The sequence below is a fragment of the Lepisosteus platostomus genome, chromosome 4 (genome assembly GCF_059453375.1).
Source record: "Lepisosteus platostomus isolate fLepPlt1 chromosome 4, fLepPlt1.hap1, whole genome shotgun sequence".
NCBI classification, from domain to species: Eukaryota; Metazoa; Chordata; class Actinopteri; order Semionotiformes; family Lepisosteidae; genus Lepisosteus; species Lepisosteus platostomus.
The window spans coordinates 5,090,331-5,106,635 of NC_142614.1; the positions used below are offsets into that span (position 1 = coordinate 5,090,331).

Consider the following 16,305-nt stretch of genomic DNA (forward strand, 5'->3'; position numbering starts at 1 on the left):
GAAGTAAGAGAGAGGGCTAGGGAGAGAACAGGTCAGCAATGCAAGGCACCAAACATCAACGGACTCCGAACCGCAAACAAACAGAGAGAAAGAGCGTGGGTCACAACAGAGCTGAAGAGAGTCTGGAGCTGCTGGACGAGTGCGAGACAGAAGCATACAGAGGGGCTGGAGAGACAGGAGCTTGAATACAACACAGATACTCAGGGAGTGGGGAACAGATAGTGGGGGAAATTAGAAAAAGAAGTCTGTATAGAGAGAAATACAGAGACTCACAAAACAGAGGAACAGCAAGAAAAAAGGAGAAACAGGGGAGAAAAAAGAGAAGGCCACAGAGTGCAAAACAGGGTAGGTCTGCGCGTTGAAGTGAGAGGATAGTTGGAGAAAACGGACAGTGCGGAACAGGAAAAAAGTGTGTGAGAGAGGGAGAAGGGATGAGAGAGTAAGGGAGCAGGGGGCAGGACAGGAAGAAAACAGCCAGAGAAAAAGAGGGAGTCTGTGAACCAAGAAAACGCTGATTTAACAGGGGCCGGAGACAAAGCCTGCAGGATGAGAGGAAGCATTGAGGGAGAGACAGTTCCAGGCAGCCACCGCTCTGCGGTCACCAGCAAGCAATAAAAATCACAGAATGGACTGAGACAGCGAGTGCTGGAGAGAGAGCGGCACACCAAAAAAGGGCTGAAGCCTGCCTTCAGAGCGAGGAAGGCTCGACCGGGGCTCCGCAGTGTGTGGGGGGGCCCGAGGTGATAGAAAACAAGGAAAAAAAGAGGGGAAAAAGAGGCACCCGTGGCAGAGAGGAGGGTAAGGGTGTGAGAAAGGTCAGGGCCGCGGTGGGGTGGCCCAGTCCCCACGGCGTTCTCTGGCTGGGCGGGGAGGGCCGCTGCCACATCCAAAACCATGGGACGCCCCAGCCGCTGAACCCAGAAACATGTCTGGGGGATCCTGCCCCCGAGAGGGGGTGCTGCAAAGCCCTGGCCCCGTGGGGCTGCAGACACTTCTGGACCTACTGGTGGGGGTCTACGAGGAATTTCGGGTGTCCCCCCTGGCTGGGGAGAAGTACGTCGCGGGATTCCTGCAATGGGGTCAGTACCTGTGTTCCATCTCTAACTTGCATGCCTGTTAAAGCCCGTGCTCGCCTGCCCACGGCCCCGGAGTGGGTCCCCTGGTTTCTGTGCAGTAGATGGGAAGGGGTTTCCGCAAACAGACGAGCTCCGGGGAAGCAAGCAGAGCAAGGTCATGAAAGCCAACACTGGGCCCCAGCCATGTGAGTGCCGTTGCGGTATTTTTGTCAGTTACAGTATGTTAATCCAGGAGCATGTTTCATTCTTTACGGATTAAAGGGCACTAGAAGGATACCTTATTGCAATACACTGCGCCCGTCCCTTCTGAAAACATCTTAGTGGTGCAGCTCTCATTCTATGACCAATTCATTACTTTTTCATCGTTGTCGTATTCTTGTCAACTCACCAAACCATATTTCCCACAGAAGAGCTGGGGTGTCAGAGAACGTTGATAGCTGTTGTGAGGAAATAGAGGGTGATCTACATCATTGGGCGATTAATAATAATAATTAATTAGAATTAGTTGCACTTATGTGGTGCATTTCAGTCCAAAGGATCCCAAAGCTCCTGACATATAAGGAGAGAATACATTATATCCACCACTGAAGCGCAGCACTCACCTGGGTCATGTTAATGTTATTATGCACCAGCAGGACCGCTTCAAGCTGAATTAAAGAGGGCTGCCCCTTGAATTGAGAGGGACGTTCACAGAGGCCACATTGTATAACACCAGAATAGAATTTAGCCAGGCCCACAGTTAACACCTCTTGTGTTACAAACAGTTCCATGAGATCTTTAATCAAGGAGTCAGGACCTCATTTTACAGATCTGGAAATTATGGATGAGAGTGTCATAAGAAAAAGTGTCTTAGACACTTTGAAGGAGAGACTTAGTAGCGTGCTTTTAGAATATTAACAATTCTATACCTTGTAGAAAACAAATCTGCACATTTTTTAAAAGAAAGGTTAACTTGTTCAATGCAGTCCGCACACAGCTTGTGCCTATATTTTTCTGCACTTTTTTATAGCTACACAAAATCCCACACAATGTAGCATTTAAAGGAGAAGCAGCACGCTTCACATTTTCTATCAAAAGTTTTTAAACTAGAGAGCCTCTCCGCAGCTTCAGAACCTTAGCACAGGACAGAGGAGAGATGCAGCTTTCTCTCATAATACTTATAAATCACAGGTGTGGCTGCAGAGGCAGTGAAATCACTGTTCTGAAACAGGATGAGGAAGACCTGATCAGTTCAGCACTGGCGCTTGGTGACTGAAATTCCAGTCACAGCTGAATGGCGACACAGCCCAGATGTAGACCAGCAATATCCAAACAATAGGGCTCAATCAAGTGCCTCTGTGGTTTGAGCCTTCAGAGCAGGAGCCACACATGTGAAAGCCACAACCTAACCATCTCTAACCACTCAAACAGAGATTGCTGAACAGAGGCAGATTTTCAAAGGAGACCGGATATGAAAAAACAGTAGAGCTGTGGTTGGCGATGTTATTAAGTGCAGCCACAGAAGTCATGGTTACAGGGTCTGCGTAACAGGCAGTCTTTCTGTATTCAAGACCTTCTGCAGCTCAAGAGGAGAGAACTGTTGAGACAGAGGTTTCCTCAGAAGGTAGCTCCAGGCTCTGGCACCTATACTGGACATGTTTTGAACACAGTATGGGAGTCCATCATGTTTCCATCCTAATATCAAGGATGAGGCAACAGCTCTCCCATTACTTCAAGCCATACTTGATGATACTGGAGATTGCTGGTTTGAATCTGTGCTGCCAGGGTGACAGAATTTGTCCAGTGCTGATGGGAGGGGTGCTGGATTTGTTATGATGAGGCCTTTTAGGCAATCGGCTTCAACAATGTGGCTGGACAGCTTCTTCCTGTTCCCTACAGCCCTTTGTGTAAAGAAGAGATTCCCATTTAAGTTATCGGCTCACTGTTGCTCCTGATGTAGGGCTCTGGGCTGACTTTGGCAATGGTCATTCAAGATTTTACATACCTGCACAAAGTCCCTTCATAATCTCTTCTGTTTAAGATTTAATAATAATAATAATAATAATAATAATAATAATAATTGCTTACACTTATATAACGCTTTTTCTGGACACTCCACTCAAAGTGCTTTACAGGTAATGGGTCTCCCCTCCACCACCACCAATGTGCAGCCCCACCTGGGATGATGCGACGGCAGCCATAGTGCGCCAGAACGCTCACCACACATCAGCTCTCAGTGGGGAGGAGAGCAATGTAGCCAATTCATAGAGGGGGATTATTAGGAGGCCATGATTGGTAAGGGCCAATGGGAAATTTGGCCAGGACACCAGGGTTACACCCCTACTCTTTTCGAGAAACGCCCTCGGATTTTTAATGACCACAGAGAGTCAGGACCTCGGTTTTACGTCTCATCCGAAGGACGGCGCCTGTTTTACAGTATAGTGTCCCCGTCACTATACTGGGGCATTAGGACCCACATGGACCGCAGGGTAGCACCCCCTGCTGGCCCCACTAACACCTCTTCCAGCAGCAGCCTTAGTTTTTCCCAGGAGGTCCCCCATCCAGGTACTGACCAGGCTCACACCTGCTGAGCTTCAGTGGGCTGCCAGTTGTGAGTTGCAGGGTGATATGGCTGCTGGTTAACCATGCATAAATCATTTTTGTTCTGATATGGTATCACACGCATTACCATACCTTGTTTTCACTGTGCCATGATCTTTCTGTACCATGGTGGACTTTTTTAAGGGTTTCAGTAGCTTCAATTTCAAACGGGGGGCAAGGCTGCAGCAGGTATCAAATGTTTGGCTCCAACCTCTGTGTTTTGAAGAGGTTTATCTTTCTGTAGTTTGAACCCATCATCGCAAAGGGAGTCTGTGTCCTGTCACGAAGCAGGACACTCTTGAAAATTAAGCCCTCGTTTCCATTCCTCTCAGCTTCCCTTCACAGACCCTCACATGTAATTCCTAAAAGAGGTCTATGAGACTGCTCCCACAGGCTTCGGGGTTAAAGGATTCACTAATGGCCTGCAGGATATTGTCTCCGCCCTCTCCATTTTGTAATGATCAGCTTTGTATGAAGTCCTTCTACTCAAGATCAATCAAGCCTCTTCTAAAGTACCCTGTATGTTGCATGGGAACTAAGTGTCACACGTAGTTTAAGTCTGCTTCTGCTGGTAAAACCACAAATGCAAATCTCAAAAGAAATGCCAACAGGGCCATTGTTAAAGTATACTATGGTAGACCTGTGGACTACGTTTGTAGATTTCACAGTTTTCTTTGCTCAAGCCACAGAATTATTTAACTTTGCATCTCAATGCTTTACTGTGATTTTGCTACATTGTTGTTGATGTTGTACATCAAAGTAGACTTTTATTTCGATTTTATAGCCAAGCACAGAAACACAGAAGCAGGCAAAATAAAAATGCCAACAAGGCACAGATCCTTTAGAAGTGTCCAGGAGATGAAAAATGTCCCACTTTGAAACTGGTACGAGTAATGTGACTATTTAGGCAGGTACTTATACAGAACCCTTAAGGGAGTGTCCATGCACACAGCAGCCAGAGAGATAAGCAGGTAGTCTACAGACAAGCATGAATCGAACAGTGCCCAATTCCTGACAGTTGTGGTGCATATGCTCAAAAGAGTTAATGAATCCAGAGAAACAGCACCCAGGCAGTGCAGGGTTAGCTGAAGCTGTTTCTCTGTTAGGAAGCGTGTCAGGCTCCTCCGAGTCACATGCAGGCCATATGAGAACAATACCCCATTTTCCCAGCCAGAGACAGAGCAGGAGGGTATTTGCTTTACAATTAATGAGCAATGCTAAGTGCATAGACTCCCCGGGACCATCCACATACTGTAGTTACCTCCATAGACTGAATATACTAAAAAAAACTAGTGATCTAGTTTACCACCTTGCATGTTCTTTTAAAGGTTTCTCTTTGTATCATTAATATGCAATTATTTTAACTGAATGAGAATCTCTTTACTTCTGTTCTTCCTTAGACCTAGTTTGGGTCTGCTAGCCAGCAATCAGCCTCTCCCCCAGAATAAAATTCTCCTTCTCAAAATATTCAGGAAGGCATGCGTGTGTTAGTAATTCAACTACTACAGTATACAAGATGGATTGGGAAAGAAGAGAAAAATCTCCCTGCCTGACTCAAAGATCTACCCAATTGCTGACACACAAGAGCCAAAAATATGTACAGAGCAGAAAGTGCTTTTTTTAACAATGTCATTAGCAATAACAAAGCCCAGAAAAATGTTTATAGCTCTTAAAGATTTCCCTACTTGTGTGCCTCCCTTTGTATGATCTCACTGAGAAAGGTTTCAGATTCTTGTATGTTTTATAAAGCTTTGTCTAAAGTGCTGGCAATGTATGGCCTTGTGAACCAAGTTTATGGTGTTATCCTTGTGAGGGTGCGTGTTATCTGTATGCATTTCTCAAACCAGGAGAGAACAGCAATAATAAACAAAAAAGTATGGGAATGTTATAGTACACATTTGTGTTACATCATTTTGTGTTTCTGAAGAACAAGTTATTATTTTCTAAAGCGTGTAAAGATAGCCATTTCAAACACAGCAACTGTAATCAACTTTATGACACAATAGAAATACTTTACAGTTATGTACTTTCATGAATTCTCCCTGCATTAAAGTCATTTGGATTAGGATTTCAACTCAGGTCCTTATGAAAACTGTTCAATGGACTCTTGGTGGGGAACCTACAGCGACTCCATTGGATTATATATGACCAATCTTATAGACATTCCGTAAATTATATCGATATTTTTCATATGGGCTTTTAAATCAGGTTCATGTTTTTTGTTCAGGGGGATGTGTCCAAGCAGCATCAATTAGCGTTCTGTGAAGACCGGACACGTGGCGCACTTGTGCGTTTGACTTTTAGGCAGCAGACTGATTTCGAAGGGAAGTCTGGCAGCGTGCCCCTCCACCCTTTCTCCTTCCCTCCCACTCCCTCTCTCCTTCTCTCTCTGGACCCAGGCCTTACTTGGCCAGGCAGTTGCACGGGACGGCATGCTTCTCCTCCAGCCACTCTCCCCGAGCCGGGGTGGCAGTTTATAGAGGGAAGGAAGAGTCCCGCTAGTCCATAAAAGGGCCACCGTCTCAAAGGTTGACACAACGCACTCTTGTCTAGGTTCTGGCTTCTTGGCTCCAGCGGTAGCTGCCAGTGTAAACAAACACAGGATCCCAGAACAAGCAGCAGGCTTTTTTTCATTGAAAAGAAAATCCTACTAAACATCCTAAGTCCTTGTGTCTGAGTGGCTTGACAAACTAAGAAGACTTGTAAAACAAACAGCCGTGGTTTGCTCTGTGCCTAGCATACTGCATGATGTAAACAGTAAACTCCAGACGGCAAATACAGGAAGAAGAAAAGCAGCATGAGATACAAAACAAGCTAGCTCTTTCCTTCCAGTGACCATGTGGTCTTTTTAGCTTCCTTATCCCATACCTGTCCCTTAGCTTCAGACTCACTATGAAGGGCTTCCATGCAATTCCTGATAAAGGATTTATATAGTGGAACAACACCAGCATGCACTGGATGCTAAGTTCACAGGCAGCAGCCTTGTAGCTCAAGGGTAAGCATCCTATTACTTGCACAATCTGTGAAATCACTAACCACATTTGAGTCATAACTCTAAACTGGGGCCCATTTAATAAAGATGCTTGCTTACTCCTGAGTGGCTGACCCAGCAAAGCTTCTGCTTGGATGGCATCTTGAGCCCAAGGAATCCCATCATCACCATTTCAAACATGAGCAATGTCATTAGCCGCCAAGGGTGTGTTGAGGTTGGGTGGGCTTAGACTGGGCTGGGGTTCCCTCAGCTTCCTCTCGGTGCAGCCTGACTGCAGGCTGCCAGGACCTGCGGGATGCCTATGAGCTTGAGGAGATGTCAGAAAGAAAGATCTCACTCTTCAAGGCTGTGCCAACTTTCCAACAAGACGGTGTGGAGCTTGCACTTGTGCCCTATTGTAAATGGCTTTTGAGCATATACTGTACCAGCCAGCATTGCGCATGTACTCAAAAAAAAGTTTTCCTGGCTCAGGATGTAGTTCTAGAGTGTAGTGGCGCTGCTTTGATTGAGACAGCGTAGCAGTCTGGCTTTACATGTGCATGGCCATGGGATGCAGATTATAAATCACAGGTTGTGATACTGTTTCCCCAGTAAGCAATCAAGCCTATGGGTGGTTCAGAGCAGAAACTCAAAATGTTGACTATTATGCCTACATCATTCATATTATATGATATTGCAATATATTAATATTATAATGACAGGTGTATTTATGCAGTGGTGTTGTATGATCTACAAATGTACAGAATAGCGAACGACAAGCTCTGCATAAGCAAATAAAGAGAGCTTCTCTTTATAAAACCCATATCAGCCCACTTAACACTAAAACTAGTCTAATCGGCAATAATGCAAAAAGTCTACCCTACAGATTGTCTGGAAACACTTTTCCCTCCAATAAATGATGGGTACTGTTAAAAACGCTGAGACTGAAAACGAAATAGGGACAGAATGGAAACTCACTGAAGTGTTATATGGTGGCTTAAACCGTGTTTAAAGGAGAAAATATTTGTAAATCATTTTACAGCTGTATATAGCCCTTATAGGGTCAACCAAGTCCTGGCCCAGCATGGTTAGACTTCCCGGGGATGAAGGGGTCCATGTTTTTTGGGGCAGTTCCTATTTCCAAAGTCTTCTTCTGGGTTGCATCTAAAAGGCTCTTTGTGATAGCTGCGACAGCTCCCTGGATATATTCCCTCCAGCACAGAGGGCACTACACTGCTTTGTGTGTGCGGTTCTACTTCTCAGATATTTCCATTTATGATGCTGGCAGGGTGCCTGGCGTTTTGCCATAGAAACGGTGGATACTGTAAACAGTGTGGGCGAGGCTCACAGCAGACTGTTCTGCCTCCCCCCCTCTGGAGGAAAAATAAGTTTCCAGAATTGCCCTCCCGTCTCACACAAGCTGCTAGGCCGGTGTATCCTCAAGGGGGATTAAATGTGACAAAAACTTTGTGTGAGGTGGAGTCAGTGCCAGTCTACACACCTCTTAGTTCCACCATCTGGGGCCTGAACACAAGCAGAGCTTTCTGGTGCAGCTGAACGACACATGTCAGCTTCCTGATTTCTTAGGGGGGTTTACAGAAGCAGTGTGGAGCTGTGGCTAGGGCTCTAGGATCACAAATACAAGGTTGTGGGATCAAATCCCAGCTGGGACTACTGGGGTACCCTTAAGCAAAGCACTTCACTCAGAATGCTTCAGTAAAGCTGTATAAATGGTTACATGTATAAGTCACATTAGATAAAGAAGTCAGATAAATTAATAAACAATCAATATACAGGGATGATCCTGATTTATCCTTCATATAAAAAAGTGAAAGGTAGTCTAATCAATGTAGTTGTTTTTTAGACTTTTATTCAGAGAGACATTTTAGAATGTAAGAAAATAATGTGAGGTTTTCATGTTGAACACCAGCAACAGTGCCAAGTCAAACTGAGAAGCCTCCTAAGTACAGCAACATTAGATCTGTACCCCATTAGGTACAGATCTCCCACCTTAATGTACAAATCACCCTTCATCATCAGGCCCTGCGCTGCTGTTTTTGAGTGAGCTCTGTTTTGTGCTTCATGTTTTGTCTCCTTTGGGTTTGCTCTGAATAGGGCTTCTCATTTAAATAAAACAGGGTTAAAAAGATCACAAGAGCAGTTCAAGAATTTTATCTGATGAAATCAACTTCTAATAAAATGCTGGGCTCTGTAACATGATGATAAAAGGGCTGCGAAAATCACGACTTGCTCCTTTTTTTTCGTTCACGGACTTAGTGTTGACTAATTATGTGAGACATGGTATTCAAGGAACTTCCTGTCTACTGCTCCTGAACAGTTGGTTACCTTGGATCAAACATTCTTTCGTATGTGAACAAACAAAGAATAGATCTACGGTCTTGAAATAGTTTCCTTAAAACAGGTCACATATGCTGGCAGCTATTCTTAGACCTTGGCAAACTATTTTTGACTTCTCATTTCTTAGAGGAGAAATAAAAAAACACTGCTTCACAAATATTCTGCCACAGCTGGCCACTTGTTGTAAGTTACTCAAAACTGCAGAACATAAGAAAAAGAGTTTACGAATATATTCATGCAAGACCTTCACGGAACTGTTTCTTAAAGGATACAAGTCAGTTATCTTCTGCAGTTCTAATCGAGTGCTTTCAAGACACCCACTACTTGTTGTGAAAAGTAGTGTCTCCGATTTCCTGCCCTAAATACACCAGCCATGACTTCCATTTAAGGACTTCGGGGTCTGATTTTTTGTACTGAGTTGGAAACAGGTGTTAGGTCAGTTTCTTTTAGGCAGGGAAAACCGAAAAAAGTTTTCCTAGCTCAGAAAAAAAGTATCTTAGGTTCTCAGTGTATAGGTCATTGGTATAGGTTGTTTTTTTTGGCAACAAGGTACCCATAAATGCAAAGATGGGGTATTGATGAAGGATTCCTCTCATTTTTACCTCACTCAATTTCTTGATATAAACCAGTATTTCTCTACTTTAACCCTGATGACTTAATCACACCCAAGTCATTGATCCACCTGTGGCCGCCCTGTTTTAAAATCTGAACTGCCCGACCACTTTATTTAAGATGTTTGCTACATCTATCAACTGTGGGAATTAGGGACCGAGCACCACCAATTTACAAAATGCTTCTGATTTACTTTGAGAAAGTGGTTTTCACTCTTTACAGAAGGAGAACCCCTTCTGTAACGTTCTCATTTAAACAGCACTTTGTAATCGCCTTCAAACAGCCAATGTAGCTTGCCCTGCTTGACCCAGTTATTGCAGGATGTCCAGGCCAATGCACATCCCGTCATTCCTTACACTTCCTTTCCAATCGCAGCTGGGCCCCTGGTCCAACAGGTGAAGAAGACCCGCCTCCAGAGAGACGACTTTGAAATCCTTAAAGTGATCGGCCGAGGCAACTTCAGTGAGGTGAGGAGGGTAGGACGGCGAGCTGCAGGTTATGGCCAGTGTTACGTCAGACTGAGAGACAGGAGGTACAGTATGTAAGATTTAAGTTTTAGTGACAAAGATGTCACTGCTGCACTGCCTGAGTGTCCTGCAACAAGAGGAAAGTAAAGAGTATTGTTTTAAGATCCCGTCAATATTCAAAAAAGAAACAACAATAATCTGTTTCCTCACACATCTTTACAGCTTTGAGTGGCAGACATCAGTAATCATCTCCTTGTACAGTTGAGTTTTGGTCCTTTATTAACTACAATGTCTTAAGAGCATGACTATTTGAAAAACCTAGAGATGTTACTTTAGTTCATGAATCATTCAACCGGCAGGCGAAGAAATGTGATCCAGGATGACATGCTCTTCAATGTCTCATTTGACTCCAGCCAATTCCAAAGCTGCGCTTTTCCTCCTGTTAGGTGGCTGTGGCAAGAATGAGACGGACACAGCAGGTGTACGCCATGAAGATCATGAACAAATGGGACATGCTGAAACGAGGAGAGGTACGTCGTGGGCGCTCAGGTGTTTCACAGCAGTGTGTGTGGGCACACCCCCGATTCCAATCATCTGCTCTGGCATCTTCGGAGCTCAGAACAGTGATAGACAAACCCACCAGTAGGTCTGGAAGAGCTGAATTCTCTTGAGAGTCCTGAGAGAGGTGAGAGAGATCTTTCCCTCTAAGGTCTCTCTACAAGCTCCACAGCTACCTGTGCACCCACCTGTGCACCCACCTGTGCATGCAGCTGAACCCCAGATTTCAAGCTGCCCGCTCCTCTTGAACACAAGCTTGACACTTGATTACAGACAAATCTGCACAGTTTAACATACACCACGTTTTACACATAACTAGTTAATAGTACTGTTTCTATTACAGTACCATTACTACAAATACTATTTTTATGTCAACAAATGTGCTTCACAACAATAAAAAATCTGGCAGAGATGCATTCAAACATTCGTGAATACAGCTGTAAATAAAAACGCCAGCAGTCACGAGAGAAACACTAAAGGCTATTTATATGGAAAAGGCTGGGACGCAATCCTGGAGGGCCAGGGTTCTGCAGGTTTTTCATGTCTTTAAATAAAGCATCAGCTGAGTGAAACAAATTGGTTCGATTAAACCAATAACAAAATGATTTGAGTAAGAGTAAGAGCTATGCTACAAACAAAAACTTAAAAGTTTTCTCCAGGACCAGAGTTAGACCATCCAATCGTCTCTGACTGAGAGCTGAAGGGCTCATATTTGGAACCAAAGCAAGTAAGTGAGTTATCCATGGGGTCAGACATTCAGAGAGCTGTAAGTGAGCTCATAGCTTTGAGTCAAGACCACCCAGAGAGAGGCAGGTGAAAGTGCAATGGGAGGCAGTTTATGAGGGAGTCCAACAGTGAGCCTGTGATGATGTTTCTGTGTGGTGGATCCAACTCCCATAGGTGGCCTGCTACCAGGAGGAGAGAGAGGTGCTGGTCAGAGGGGATCGCCGCTGGATCACAGAGCTCCACTTCGCCTTCCAGGATGACAACAACCTGGTACTTAAAGCGTTTAGACTACACCAGGCTTCATTAGATCCTAGGAAAGGTTAATCTGGAGAGGAAGGCATTTAAACCCTCTTCGTCATTGGTTTTCCACTAGCTTGCTGATCTGAAAACCTTCAGGGTATCTGCGTCAACAACAGGGCTGGGCAGTTGGTTCCAGAAGAAAACCACCCTTTGCTTATAGTAGTGCTTCCTGCTTTCAGTTGTGAAAGATTTTAAATACCCCTCACAAGCCCCTTTCGGCCACCTCTGTTCAAAACCATTGAGATTCATTTCTCTTTGGCGCTGTCTCTTAATCTGTCCGCAACATAGTTCCTGATGACCAACACTTAACCTTGTTGTCTTTCTGATAACTGATTATTGTAAATGTGATAAAAACTTCAGACTAAAATAAAAAAAAGTGGCAGGGAGCATCTGGGTGGCTCATCTAGTAAAGGTACCTGCTCAAATTATTGGACCTACAGCCTGAAGACTCCAATACAGATTGTGTCACAAATCAGACACTCACTTTTGGGGTGGGTATATATACTGGGATATAATGGACTCCATCACGATTGTTTTGGTGAAGCAAACAAAGCAAATTGATAGTTCAGGCAGCAAATTCACATTCTCCCCCACACTGCACCAACATCATACCTCACAATTAATCCTCATTTGATCATTATCAAAGAAAAACATAATGGAAAGTCAAGGATCATTGTGTGTGTCAGGGGGACAGTGGTCAAGGTTTTGGCCTTCCTTTGGACAGGACGGTTGTGGCTTCATATCCAAGAGTGGAGCGGAGAACCATTTCAGTAAAATACATAGGTGAATAAATGGGTGCAAATGTAAGTTGCTTTGGATAAAGGCATCAACCAAATTAATTAGTAGTGACTATAACACGTAGTAAAGATGCCTGTAGGAGTCAGAGCTGCTGTCTCCTTCCCAGACTCCCCTTGCTTTCTTAGCTAAGTCCCCAAAGCTTGCTGGTTGGGCAATCTAAGCATGCAAGTGTTTTAGAGGGAAGAGAGCCATTGAAGGGCAGAACCAATGGTTAAGTTTTTAAGAAACATTTATCTGAAACTGTTTAAAAACCAAGCTCACCCCTGTCCTCCTGTCCTTCTCCCTTTCCAACTACCCTTCCAGTATCTTGTGATGGATTATTACGTCGGAGGGGACCTGCTCACCCTGCTCAGCAAGTTCGGAGATCGGATCCCCGAGGAGATGGCCCAGTTCTACCTGGCAGAGATGGTGATGGCGATCGACTCTGTCCACAGGCTAGGCTACGTGCACAGGTTTTTAATCTTGTAATCATTTCCTTTCCAAGTTCTGCAGCCAGCAGTTCGTCCGTCATGCCTGCTGGGACCAAACATCTCTGATCATCAAATTACTTATCCTTGTTCACTTGTCTTTATGGTTTTAACTGCAGGTAGACATGGGCAAAGTGGGGGAAAAAAACTTCAGAAAATTCAGAGCTGTAGGAGTACCATCCCCGCAATTGATACGAGAAGCTCTGTGCTCTGTGGCTGTTACACAATAACCAACATGATCAGTCCTTTACTGAATACCCTGCATGCTCTGTTTGGCCTTCACAACAAACTTATTGTCGTTTTTGCCACAGATGGAGAGCGCTGCAGTCTGAACATTTATTTTTCCTTTCTTTGGATTACAGAGACATCAAGCCTGATAATATTCTGCTGGATGCTCAGGGTCACGTGAGACTCGGTGACTTTGGCTCCTGTTTGAGACTACAGGACAACGGGCTGGTGAGAACATCTGAAGACATGGGGTTGAGGGGTCAATGGTGGGGTTGCCATATAATCCTGCGATATTTTCGGACGGTACAGGTTTAAAAAATGTATTAAAGCACATATTAATGAACTATTGAATGAAATAGTTCAGAAATCCGGCCCAGAGAACATGCCCAGAGAAGAGTGATTAGATAATCAAATGGTTGGCTTGTCCTACTGTGAAAGACTAAAATAATTGACTCTTTTCTGTATTGACAGAAAGGGGGACTGGGAAGCTCAATGACAGCTCTCATTACCATTAAAATACAATATACAAAACATGTCACTTTGAATTTCAAGTTTCCAATCATTTTGATGATGTCCTTAATGGTGCAATGTGTACACCTGCCTGATTTACACTCACTTCATTAAATCATAACTGGTTCAGTTCATCTGTGATTTGCAAACGATGGATTGAATTCTTTCTGCTTCTAAATGCTATTTTCCCCAAAAAATCACCCAAATTGTTTAATCACACTGAGTTTCCACTACTAATGATGTCAGTATAGAGGTAACTGTAAAATACCACTTGGTCCTGTCTCCAGCTTTCCATTTTTAGCTGACAAACACGGTGACAATGGGACTTTTTAACAGCAGCTGCTCTTAAGACAGGCTTCAGGCTCTTAACCATCATGTTACCAGAAGCAGTGACTATGGGGCTCCCAGACTGATAACATTTGCGCTTGAGAGTCTAAAAACACAATGTGTCCATGCTAGTTCCTGGAGAAGGTACGGCCTTTCAAGCCTGCCTTTCATGTTTGAGGACTTACATTTAGCAGTTAATCAACAATACTCTGTGCTGAATTCTATGACAGTTCTTTGGGGGGGGGGGGGGTCGCCTAAAAGTCTTCATTGCTCCCCTTGTCTTTTAAAATGCCACTTTTAGCTCTGGGCCCACTCTCTTGTAACCCGCAGATCCACTCTTCGCTGGCAGTGGGCACCCCCGATTACCTCTCTCCAGAGATCCTGCTGGCGGTGGAGGACAGCACCCGCGGGTACGGGCCAGAGTGCGACTGGTGGTCCATGGGCATCTGCACCTTTGAGATGTTCTTCGGCACCACGCCATTCTACGCCGACTCCATCACCGAGACCTACGCCAAGATCATCCACTTCCAGGTAGTCCTGCCCTTGGCGTGCCAAATCTTAGCCCCCCCTGCACTGCTCCGTTTAATGAAAGCGCCAGAATGAGTGGGGCTGAATCCGGTTTATAAAAGAACAAAGAGTTGGTGCCATCTGAAATCATTCATTCAGCAAGGCTCTCTAAAATTTCAAAGCGAACAGCCAGATCAGCTCGGAGTCTACTGCAGAATTGTACACCCCAGTGGCTATAACAAAAAAAATAGCACTGGAGAAAAGCCAGCAAATGTTGCCGAGAAGCGGGTGGCTTGACCAGTGACTGTTCAAACATACAGTATTTGTCATACCCTGACCTCTGAACCCCTACCCCTGTGTTCCCCCAGCTGTGCTGAGCCTCTTTTCCACTGATTTACTGCTTCCTTCCTGTCATTCACAATACCTTCTCTCCAGCTGGCCTGCTGACTCAAGAGCATTCCTGCTTCCTCTCAGCACAAGAGGCACAAAAAGAGCAACAGCAGGGACCTTCCATTGTGTGTCACCCAATGAGAAGCCTCTACCTGGAGCACAGGGTGAATTCTAGAGAACAGAGGTCTCCGGTTCAGATCCAGGTTTTGCCATGTGCCCCATGTGTGTAAGCTAGATATAGCATCCCATAGGAAAGGAACAACTAGGTTCTAGCTCATCGCTAGAGTATTTGACTCCAGATCAACAGGTTCCCCGATTCAAATCCAGGTGCCCCCTCTTTACCAAATTCCGCGCAAGTAGTTGTCATGGAAATAAAGTATCAAATGTGAACTGCAAAAGACACAGACCTTACTTTTTATTTGTATACCCAATGGTCTTAAGATTTGGCAGGTCTGGCAACAACGCCTGTAGCAACCCAGGAGAGAATGAGAGATGTAGACAAGCTGCTCCCAACATGCCCACCACAAAGTCATCTTGGCATCTCTTACTGGTGTCGCTGCAAGCCTGCAGGCTTGTGACAAGTCTTAGGAGCTGCTGCTGAGCCAAGCCAATCCCTACCCTGGTGGTGTTGTACAAATCAAGCAGTACCGCTTAGGAGGTCCTGGTCGCAACCAGCTAGTGACATGACCCAGGCTCGAACCTGCAACATCTGGACCACAGAGACCAACCTGCTCTCTAACGAAGATCCTTTACAGCCTGTGCCAATCTGGAGGAAAACCACATTTTTTTACATTTTCTTTCATTTAACAAGGCGACCAGGAGAGATCAGGTCTATTTCTTTCAAGAGCCGGCTGCGTTGTTATTGATTTTACTGTATGCCCGACTTCCCAGGAGCACTTCGAGTTCCCCAGCACGGACCCCCCGGTGTCGGAGGACGCTCGCGCCCTGATCGGGGGACTGGTCTGCGAGCGGAGCCATCGGCTGGGTGCCGGCGAGTTTGAGGACTTTCGGGGGCACCCGTTCTTCGCAGGCATCGACTGGGACACCCTCCGGCACTGCCAGCCGCCCTTCCAGCCCGAGGTGTCCAACGCCACCGACACCTCCAACTTCGACGTGGTGGACGACTGCCTGAGTGATGTGGTAACTGCACACTCACATGCACACCCTTGAATCTGCTGCATACAACGTACAGCCAGGCAGTCTAATGCAACAGAAAGCTTCTGGTTTTGGCCTTACATTATATATTCAGAGGATACAGCCATTGAGTAAAACAGGAAAGGCACAATAGTATTAAAACGATAGATACAATTGTCAAGTCCTGATGGAGAGCCAGTCAACACTATGTTTTCAAGTTTGTTAGAAGTTTTACTGAATCAAACTTGTTCTCTTGGGGGAGAGCTTGTAATCAAGACAACTGAAAACCTGAGCGA

The 16,305-nt window shown here is 45.1% G+C and overlaps 1 protein-coding gene and 1 long non-coding RNA gene across 7 annotated transcripts in view; one reads left to right on the forward strand and one right to left on the reverse strand.

Moving 5' to 3' along the window:
* dmpk (DM1 protein kinase) overlaps positions 1-16,305 on the forward strand; it is a 27,417-nt gene continuing 11,112 nt past the window's right edge. For all 6 annotated transcript variants that reach the window (XM_088627700.1, XM_088627704.1, XM_088627702.1 and 3 more), the window contains exons 1-8: positions 1-1,079; positions 9,973-10,064; positions 10,511-10,594; positions 11,523-11,618; positions 12,750-12,898; positions 13,276-13,369; positions 14,309-14,509; positions 15,767-16,015. In XM_088627700.1, coding sequence (XP_088483826.1) covers positions 926-1,079; positions 9,973-10,064; positions 10,511-10,594; positions 11,523-11,618; positions 12,750-12,898; positions 13,276-13,369; positions 14,309-14,509; positions 15,767-16,015 — 1,119 coding nt within the window. In that variant the 5' untranslated portion in view covers positions 1-925. The remainder of the gene's footprint in view (positions 1,080-9,972; positions 10,065-10,510; positions 10,595-11,522; positions 11,619-12,749; positions 12,899-13,275; positions 13,370-14,308; positions 14,510-15,766; positions 16,016-16,305) is intronic.
* On the reverse strand, positions 8,478-12,920 carry LOC148672199 (uncharacterized). The gene is made up of 2 exons (XR_015935701.1): positions 12,791-12,920; positions 8,478-10,191 (listed from the first exon to the last, which is right to left on the reverse strand). It is a non-coding gene; the product is annotated as an uncharacterized LOC148672199 (long non-coding RNA).